This window comes from Danio rerio, chromosome 24 (genome assembly GCF_052040795.2).
Source record: "Danio rerio strain M-AB ecotype USA chromosome 24, GRCz13ab, whole genome shotgun sequence".
NCBI lineage: Eukaryota > Metazoa > Chordata > Actinopteri > Cypriniformes > Danionidae > Danio > Danio rerio.
Genome location: NC_141044.1, coordinates 7,777,946 through 7,789,113, shown reverse-complemented (window position 1 = coordinate 7,789,113; position 11,168 = coordinate 7,777,946). Strand labels below are relative to the sequence as shown.

Here is an 11,168-nt window from a genome sequence, read left to right as displayed (position 1 = left end):
ACCCAATAATCTTTAAGGGACATTTCACCAAAACATTCACTCGCCCTTTAATTGTCACAAACCCATTTGGTGAACACCATAGATATTTACATTAGATGTCACCTGTGCTATTTGTTGCCTATTGGAAGGAATGCGTCAATAAAGTCGCCATTTTAGTACATGGTAGCGCACCTTTGAAATGATTGTGGGACCAAGGTGTAGCGGAAGACTGGTCATCCAGAGCCAGGGATATATATACATGTATCTATAATCGCGCATTGCCGACAAAGAGCGTGTGTTTTTGTTTATGCAAATGTATTATCCTCCCTCCCTGTCAATTTGATCTAATCCATGTACTGAAACACAGCCCCTCTCTTACTTTCACATCTAAATCTAAGGGAGGGAGCGATTTGTTTGTGAAGAATCTCTGTTATGAACGACTCATTCACTTAGCCAAAAACAAAACAAGTTTCTAGCACCGCAGCATCTTGTTATTATATTTCATTAACATTGTTTGCTTATTTTATTCAAGCAAACTAGCCTAAGCCTAGTATGTAGTGCAAGTTGGTGCTATTTTGCCTTACGCCCCATTCACATGAGGTATCAGCATTAACTCTTCCCATTCACTTTAAATGGGTGATGCCAGGCATTGTCAAACTGCATTGTGGATCCGTCAGCACCGCTTCAGTGGCGTTTCTGGCTGCAGAAGCTGGGACTTTCTCAACTTTTTTAACCGCCAACGGAAGCATCAGCCAATCAGATTGCTGTATGCAAATACACCAGCTCAGACAGTGGCCTATTGCTGACTAATTTCATTGGCTGACGCTGCTATGACGATCCTGTCAGCCCCAACATCAGACACGCCCTCTATCAAGCATTGACGGTGAAGCCTTGTGTGAATCGGGCGTTACAGAGAATATAGTATCATCAATACTTGTTTAGCACAATAGTTTGTAACACATAAAATCATAAAAAAACTAAATCTTATCTATGAAATGTTCTGCCTTTGTGCTTTGTTTTCTTTTTTTGCTCATAACTACACCCGTAGGCAGCGCTAAAGTCCAGCATCTTCACATTGGCTTAAGTCTTCACTAGTGCTGTGGAATGACATTGGTCCTGGGAGCGCTGTACAAATGTGGTGGCGCTATTGACGTATGCTCAAGGTCCGTATGCGATATCTAGTGTATATATCTATGGGTGAACACAAAAGAAGATATTCTCATGATATGTTCTGAAAAGGCAACCATTGACGTATTATGGATGTCGATGGTTTCCAAATTTCATCTAAATATATTCTTTTGAGATCAACAGAAGAAACTCATAATGGTTCAGAAAACACTCAAGTAAATAGTGAGTACATTTTAATTTTTGGATGAACTATGATTTTAAGCATAACTTTAGTGGAGTCCAGCTAGCGCAGTGCTATGCAGGTAAACCTCACTTCTTTGACCTCATGAGGTGCTCTAGTGAGAGACGCAAGAGGCCATGGTCTTTAGCCTCCTTGTTAGAGCAACCGACTCCCATCCAAAGAATCTCCGGTTCAATCCCAGCTCAGCGTGGGCTGAGTGCAGTAGGACTGGTGGGTTGCATAACCATAATTAGTAAATATGGGAACTTTCCGGAACAACCAAAACTGGTTACATCGTAAATCCACAGTTGGACTAAAATAAAGTGTGACCACGTATTCTTCTAGTACAAGGAAACTACATGTCCAACAAGTCTGTTGTTCATTTGATCAAGCCATGTGTTTGTAATCGGTTTCGTAATATTGCTATTGTCTGTTCATTATGCCTAACTAGCATAAAAATATTCCCAAATACACATGGTATTCTTATTGGTCAGCACGCCTAGTCCCCATACCCTTACCAAAGAAGGTGAATTCAAGGAACTATGTTACTTGGACTAGTACAGTAAATCTCTCACTCACACACACTCATTTTGAAACAAATTGCTGCTAGAAAAGATGCAAATACACACATGCAAACAGACACATTCATGATCTCGACATCTGGACTAGCATTACAGCATACCTGCCCAGGGCACCTACACACTAGAGATTAAACTCTGTCAAAGAACACTGCAAATACTGTAATGGGGATGGGACTCTGTGGAAACCTAGAGCAAACAAATAGGGTTTGGAGAAGCTGATGTTATTTTGAGGAACCAAAAGTTCTTCAGGCATCAGTTCAGAGATTTCAGCAATAAGTTTTGCTCCTTTTGCATGGTCAGAATAATTCCTAGCCACCAAATATTCTGTTACAGCTTCTCTAATGTGTAAGTGCCCCTGAACACACACATACAAACACGCACACTAACACTAATCGCTGTCTCTGTCATGATCTTCCACCAGCACCAGCTCGTCTCCTTTCTCCAGCAGCGCTCTCATCTCAGGGCTGTCTTCTGTCTCGTCCTCGTCTTCCTCCACCATCTCTCCAGCTTCCATCTCCATCTCTGCATCTTCCTCTCCCTCCATCACTGCGTTCTCCACCTCCTCTGTGTCGCCGACAACTTCCACCATCTCAGTTCCCTGAATCTCCACTTCTCCCTCACGGATCTTCTTCACATGGAAGGTGAACGGTGGAACCTTGTAGACGGCCGTTTTGGAGCGGGCGTAGATGGTGTGGTCAGGAGTAAAAGACTTCATCACCTTCTTCTGTGAAGTCTTCATCTTCTCTTTGCGCTCGGGGTTCACGGACATGCGGGTGCCAAGTTTACCCATTTTCTTTTCTATGTTGTGACGTGTTTTCTCCAGGTTCTCTCGGGTCTTCTGTTTGGTCTTTTCAAGGTTTTCCTTAGTCTTCTGTCTTGTTTTTTCCAAGTTCTCTTTGGTCCTCATGCGAGTTTTCTCCAGGTTCTCTTTGGTCTTCTGTTTGGTCTTCTCCAAGTTCTCCTTGGTCTTCTGTTTGGTTTTCTCCATATTCCCCTTGGAGAAAACGGTTTTGATGTTCTGGACACGTTGCAGGCTGCTCCGCTTGATGCGTTCTGCTCGAGACTCCTCAATTGTCTCCTCAATCTCCACCTCCTCTTCATCAGAGGACAGGTCCAGATTAACTTTCTCTTTGTCCTCTCCTCCTTCTTCTGCTGCAGCTTTGAGTTCACCCTCAGCTTCCCCTTCCACAGGCTCTGGATACTTCATAGACTTGGCCACATTCACTTTCGAACCCACTTTCACTTCATCCTGCAAACGAAAATCAAAATAGTCATGTAAGTTATTGCGATAAAGCAGGGGTGGCCAATCCTGTTCCTGGAGATCTACCTTCCGGCAGATTTCAGTTGCAACCCTTATCAAACACACCTGTCTGTAATTATCAAGTGGATTTCAGGTCCTAATTAATTGGTTCAGGTGGGTTTGATCAGGGTAGGAGCTAAACACAGGCAGGTAGATCTCCAGGAACAGGATTGAGCACCCCTGCGATAAAGCAAGGTACACAACACAACAGTAACTTCGCTAGAGTTTACACTTTATTTTTAAAGTCCACTGTACTAACTTCTTTCGTAAGAAACTTTCTCACTACATGTAACAAATTCCAACTAGATTATTGATAGATTATTTAGTTGTAGGGTTAGTAGAGCAAGTTGACGTTATTTTCAAAATGCACACATTTGTAGATAAAAGATCCATATTGATACCTCAGATGGTCATCACTCACTTTCCCCTCATCTTAGTCATTTATTTATCATGGGTTGCCAAGAGTCTTCTAACTCAGGGGTTGCCAAACTTTTCAAGTCACTCACGACCCCCAATATTCACTGAGGTGGTTATAGATATCTAATCCTTGCACACAATGTACACACACATACCAATAGGTCCAAGACTATTCATCGTTTAATTTTGGAGAGCGCCACTCGGAGACCATCCTTCATGTTTAGTTGTGGCCTGTATTTATTTTTAATGTACATGAGTGCCGTAAAGGTGTCAGAAAGTTTAACCTGGTGTCATTAAATCTATCTGCGGCATCTGACACTGTTGCTGTGTCTTTAATATAACAATCACCCCAGGGGTCGCAAAAAAATGGATCTATTGTTCTAAAATTGCGTCTAAAAACAACGATATTTTGGCATCCAATAACGCCGTCAAATGACGTTGATATTTGGTGGATTTTAGGCTGTGTTGGAAAGTAACCAAAATCCAACGCCTGATAGATGCCATAGTGGTAACTTCCACACAATGTCAATGTGTAACATGATTAAACGTTAATATTTGGTTTTATTTTAGGTTGGATGTTGGACATTGACGTCAACCTGACGTCGGGTTCTGACGTCAACTCGATTTCCATTTCAAACCAAAATCCAACGTCCCTACGTTTTTTGGGTACTTTGGGGTACAACATCGATATGATGTCATGTTGACATCCAGTGACTGCAGGGTTTATTAATCAGGGGTTTCCTCAGCGGAATGAACCGCCGACTTATCCAGCACATGTTTTACGCAGCGGACGCCATTCCAGCTGCAACCTAGCACTGGGAAACCCAACTTTAGTTCTTTCTTAAAATATTACATTAAGTCTGCGAAATAGCCTAGTGGTTAGCGCGTCGACATATGGTGCAATAGCACGTCAGGGCGTCACATGTTTGAATCCCAGCTTGAGGACATTTCCCTACCCTACCCCCTTCTCTCTCTCCAACTTTGCTTCCTGTCTAATAAAGGCAAATATATATATATATATATATATATATATATATATATATATTACATTAAAAATTAAAAAGTAGATGACACAGTTAGCACTGTCAAGTGCTAGCAAGAAGGTCACAATTTCGACTCCCGGCTGGGTCAGTTGATATTTCTGTGTGAAGTTTGCATGCTGTCCCCGTGTAGGCATGGGTTTCCTCCGCATGCTCCAGTTTCCCCCACAGTCCAAAGACGTGTGTGTGAATGAGTGTGTATGGATGTTTCCCAGTACAGGGTTGCAACTGGAAGAGTATTCGTTGTGTAAAACATATGCTGGACAAGTTGTGGCGACCCCTGAGGAATAAAGGGACTAAGCTGAAGGAAAATTAATGAATGAATTAAAGAGTATTCGAGTTTGTTCATCTTTTGATTGGGTCATAACCCAAAACACTCTAGATGGTTCATTTAGCTGTGGCGACCCCGGATTAATAAAGGGACCAAGCCGAAAAGAAAATGAATGAATGAAAACACTCTAACTACATCTTAGCTACACCCTCCCCTATATATTAGCAGTTGCATTGTGGTGGAGAGTTTTCAAAGTCTTTCTGTTGAGAGCGCAATCTATTTTGCCCATGTTTGCACATCTCTCTAAGGAAATGAGAAATTAATAAGCTGCCTTAGCCAAAACTGCGTAATGGATCCCCAAACCATGTACTGCCAAACAATCAATGTCCTGTCTTTATTTATCCCGTTTAATGGCCCTATTGTTCAGCATCCGTACTAACATTGATGGTGACCTTACACACATTCACAAAAGCACACCCACCCACACGCTGAAACATAACAAGAACATTATTAGAGAGAGAATTTTATTTCACTCGGGCTACTGGAATGATTTAATTATGTTCGTAGGGTCAGTAAACACTTTACTAACAAGTAGATAGGAATTAAAAGGTCATTTACAGAGATAACTTTTGCAACCCTTAATATTAGTGCATTTAAGTTCTAACATGCACCCTTACGCCTGATTCACACAGGGCTTCAGCATTAATGCTTGACAGAGGGCTTGGGGCTGACGCGATCGTCATAGCAGCGTCAGCCAATGAAATTAGTCAGCAATCTGAGCTGGTGTGAAACACTGAACGCTGAAAACATGGGATATTTTGATTTTAGTTTTGAAGACACAGAAGCAGCTCTAGCCGAACGGCCAAAATAGTCAAATTAAGTAATTATTATAGTCAAAAAACTAATGTTTTGGACAAAATTAAGTGTTATTTAAAGACGTTTATTATTTGAAAAGATATAAGCCTCCATTTTTTTTTTAATATATGAATGGACTAATTACGGTTACTGTTCTTAATTTAAAAACAGCTAAACTACATGCTGAACGCTGTGAGTTTGTGTCAGGGTGATGATACACAGATTTTTTAGCAGTGTTGTTTTGCAATATTGCAGAGTGTGATGCTGCTTAGCTACTTTCTAATTGAAAGTTAGCAACAATTTCAGTAATGTAAGTTATTTTGTATATATATATAATGTGAGGTATAGTTGCCAGTGTGAAACTAAAATTGTAAGTAGTAGTGGATACTTTTTACTTAAGAACATATTTCAGGCCGTAAAAAGTTCTCTTCATTTATTGGGTTTTGCTGTGCTCAAATTGCTTCGTTTACTCAAATGGATTAAGTTCACAGTATTCATAAGGATTAGTTTTTAAATGGTTTGTTGCAATCGGTTTCCTCAAACGGTTTGAGTGACCTTAACTTATTGGGTTTTAAAGTGAACTTATCAAAGTGTTCAAGACCGAAGCCTATTGAAAGCAAGCCTGAAATGATTACTGTAGCCTAAAAGCATACATTACACTGTAAAAAAAAGCTGGGCTCCACACAAACGATTTGTGTTGGGACAATATGAAGGAATTAAGTTACTGTAACTTGTTAGTGTTTACAAACTGAAGTGGAATTACACTTAAAACAATTAAGATATCCAAAAAGTTTGTTTTATATTTTATATCACATTTAAATATCACAGATTTTTGAGCAGTGTTATTTTGCATTATTGCAGATGTTGCTTGGCTACTTTCCTATTGAAAATTAGCAACAATTTTTACATCAAAATCAGTAATGCAAGTTATTTTGTATAAATGTATTGATATAATGTGAGGTCTAGTTGCTGGCGTGAAACTAAAACGGTAAGTAGTAATGGATATACTTTTCACTTAAGTACATATTTCAGGCTGCACTTCTTTACTTTTACTTGAGTACAAAAGTGTAGTCAGTACTTTTACCAGAGTTGTTTTGAGTACTTGAGTATCTTCTCCTTGAGTAAAGGATGAGTTTACTTTTGCCATCTCAAACAAGCATGAGCAGATGATGCTAAGGAGCTATTTTAATACATTTAGCAAATGAACTGTAACAGGTCTGCACATGGAAATCATACACAACTCACAATGCACAGCCAGAGCTGTTTCTCCTATGTTCCTCAACAGAGTTGATGTTTTCTTTCTTCTGTTGTTCTTCCATTCTTTCATCGCCCTTCCCTTCCCTTCCGACCTGTCTCCCACCCACCCTCCTGCCCGACCCTAATTCCCAGCATTCCATCCTGCAAAGCCCCTCGTTCCCAAGCACACTCTTTTTCTACAGCACAATGCTCCGACTTGTTTGTAAAGGAGACATATTTTCCATCAGTGTGATACACTGAGTCATCCCGTTCCTCTCCGCTAATGCCTCTGCCAACATTCCCAGGCCAAATTAACTGATATAAGGATGTCTTGTTGTTTGAGTTGATTTATCTCCGTCTGCATCTTAGATAAAAGATTTGCGCAGGGAAAACAACAAACACGCAAGCAAAGTGTTGTGAAAGATGTTTGCATTGTGATTAACTGTACACCCTCTTATTATTTAATTATGCTACTGGCTACTATACTAGCCATGGGAATGGATGAATGACAAATTAATACAGTGGTGTCATAATATTTGGGTTGTTTACTACGGATGATGTATTTCTGATTTTATCTAATGGTTCATTTATGTCAAATAGAGAAAGATGCATTAGGCTAAAATGAGTACAGTTTGTCAATGCCAATACTGGATTTTTTTTAACCCTATATATATGTATTTTGTCTCTCCTTTCACTAAGTGAAGTTTATCTATATACTAATTTCGAGAGGATCAAGTGCTTATGATTGCTTGCAGCCAGCCCCGCATTATTCAATTTATGATTCACCAATCAGACAATTCCTAAGCCACTATAAACACCCTAAGTTCCATATGACAGCCATCTTCGTTTTGAAGAATCCTCCCTTCCACCCCTCCTCCTCCTTACCGAGATGGGTGGCACGATGGCCCAGTAGTTAGCACTGTTGTCTCACAACAAGAACGTCACTAGTTCTAGTCCTTACCAAGCCAGTCATCATTTCTGTGCGGAGTTTACACGTTCTCCCAGGACTCATGTGGGTTTGCCCCGGGTTCCCCGGTTTTCTACTTAAGTTGATTGGCTAATCCAAATCAGCATCACAGATATGCTCCAAGTAAGTAGTTATCTCTTAAGAGCAATCACTATCTGTTCATTAGCTACTACAGAAGGGGAGTTCTGGAATTCTACCTGAGATCAAACTCCCCTCTCGCCTTGCAAACAAGAGGGAGCCTCTGGCTCGAGGATCTTTTAAGCTCAGGGCTCTCTCCTAGGACAGCATGCCAAACAAGCTTTATAATCAATCATCAGTATGTTAGTTTGGCACCAGTGGTTAAACAAGGTATTGCATTCCTGGATCAAAACATACAAAAACGCAGGTTGCCAGATTGAGGACCAACAGGAGCCTGAATATCGAGCCTAAAGGCTGATTTCAGTCATGCTCTAAATAAAAGCAACGACAAGCAATAGAAGGAATATTTTCCATATTAAAAAGAGTTTTTGTTCTAACCAACTCCTGAAATGTATATTTTAGAAATGGCTTCTGTTTCTTGCAGCTGAACAGAAAACTGACACTGATCTCCTCAGGTAAACCTCATGGGCTTTATTTAGCGTTAAATGCTAATAATGTGAGTTTAAATGCCCTTTTACATGACATTTATTGCCATACTACTGAAAGCAGCAGCAGATAGTTCACCTCAGATCTTGAAAATAAAATAAACCGTTTGAAATGTAACTTTATAACTGTGAGTCAGTGCAAGCAACACATATCAGTGGATCAGCATGTACATTTAATAATGTTAAAGAGGTTTAATATGTATTAATTAGATTATAAACCATTTCGTTGGAGTGCACTATTCTGTGCTTCTATATGGCTTAACTTAAATTTCTGTCAGGTTTCGTCTGCTGGTGCAAACCGCCAAATCACTGCAAATCTAGCCACATAGCGTCTTGTCTGAGGTTACAATGTAACCTGCTCACTTAATGTTTACAATCAAAATATTTATATTATTTGCTAATTAATAACCTCAAGTGGAACTCTAAATCTGCTTCTCATTTCAGAGTCTGTTTCTGTCCACTGGAGGTCACATTTCGGTCACGGGCACATGGTTTGAGAGCCTTCATGACTAAAAGAATGAAATATGCTGTTTTCCTACCAGGCAACTCGGGGTGCTGAAATATAATTGGCTAAACTGGCATTGGGCGGGTTCCGGTAAAGTAAATTTTCAAAGCAGAACATCTGTCTTTAGCAATGTTTATCAGATAAACAAAAATGTTCACTGAGCATGTTTCCTAAATATCTGCAAATATATTATGGTATTTTATGCTTTAGAAGAGTCAAAAACTTACATACAGCACCTTTAAAATTCTTTTAGAAAGACCAATTTTACTCATATTTTTAGTACAATTTAGAACAGATACATTTACTCTGCTTGCACAATTTTTTTTGGCAAGTAATAGTATTTTTACTTGAGTATGATTTCAACGTTTACAATATATATAATCCAAAATGTAAATTAGGGGTGTTTCCATCAGGCTGTTAGAGGGGCTCACTGTAGTATTGGTAACCTAGTAACCAGCAGTAATCAAAGCAATCATAATGGAGTCACAGTGGTGTAATGTCCACGACATCAGAGTTTATTCATTTCCATCGTCATTTCCTTTTCCACACAAGTCCAAACCCACTGCAAGCGAGTGCTAAAAACACTCATTTCTTATGCGGTGCTTCAAAAAGCACAAAGTATGAAAGGTATGTTGAATATATTAATACATTTAGACAACTTAATCTTTTGATTGATGAAGAGATCTCTCATGAAGAGACTATTGAAGAGACTCTCAGCCTCTTGAAATGTTTCGGACAACAACCACCTATTAACACTAACATTTCTACTGCATCCATTAAAATACCCAGCTATTGGGTCACGTTATTTCATATAAGAGGTCAGATCATAATGAGGTTCAGAATATAAGAAGGGCACCTAATCTAAGCGCTAAAGATACAAAGGTCAGAAGGTCACTGATAATCTGTAAACAAACTTCTGCAAAAGCATATGCAATGGAAGAAAGGTAAGATGGAAAACATGTTAAAGGAAGTCAGGCAGTCACCTTGGTGAGCCCATATCCCACAGTGCCTCTCTCAAGTTAATGTTGCATTGTTCTGCCGAGCAGAGAGGAAGGGAAACACGCACTCCATCGTTAGAAACTATTGGAAAATTTGAGCAAATGCGTGTATGAGAGGAATGATAAGAGCTGGGGAGTTACATTTCACATTCCCCAGAAAACATTCCCTTTGAACTTGTTCCCTTTTGAAAGGCGAGATCCTCTCAAACCATGAAACAGAAATCACTTTGTTCATTATTGTGCACTGAACAGGTCATATTTAGTCTATTCTATGTAAAAATGCATGATTCGGGGAAGATATTTTAGCATACTTTTTATGCATTATGTGAAATTAATATACTGAATTATTTAGAGCTTAATACATTTTTCAAATCCATTCAAGTTGAGGTATTGACACACAACGGTCATGCACAAGAGTATACAGAGCGTTATATGTTATATTCAGTTTATGCAGAACTGAACTCATTCGTTCATTCATTTTCTTGTCGGCTTAGTCCCTTTATTAATCTAGGGTCACCACAGCGGAATGAACCGGCAACTTATACAGCAAGTTTTTACGCAGCGGATGCCCTTCCAGCCGCAATCCATCTCTGGGAAACCAGAACTGAACTATATACTATAATGCATAGTATTTCTTCCTATGGAAGACAATGGGTGCCAGTGACCAGCATTGTTTAAAGTATCTTCATTTTTGTTTAACAAAGAAAGGAAGCCAAACAGGTTTTGAACAAGTGAAGGTTGAGTAAATGATTGCTAGATTAAAAGTTTGGGGTTGAACTATCCCTTTATAATGTATTCACAATATAAGAATGTACTAAATGATAGTTAGGTTCAGAAGCAGGTTTAGGGATAGTACCTAGTTATTACTCAGTTTATGTATAAGTACATAGTATGTACACATGTGGAACAAGTACTGTAATATAAAGTGCTAACTACTTTTTTTATAAGACTTGTTCTTTGTGCCTAATGGTGTGAAATCATGAAATATGAAGACACAGAGCTCCCCTTTCATAAATAGATCAGTGGTTCCTACTAAACACAATAAACA

General features: G+C 39.4%; 1 protein-coding gene across 1 annotated transcript in view; it reads right to left on the bottom strand.

The window, feature by feature from the left end:
• Positions 1-2,085: 2,085 nt before the first annotated feature.
• Positions 2,086-11,168, bottom strand: part of cavin1b (caveolae associated protein 1b) — a 31,506-nt gene continuing 22,423 nt past the window's right edge. The window contains 1 exon segment of the mRNA NM_001114549.2: positions 2,086-3,157. Within this exon segment, the coding sequence (NP_001108021.1) occupies positions 2,297-3,157 (861 nt within the window). The 3' untranslated portion in view covers positions 2,086-2,296.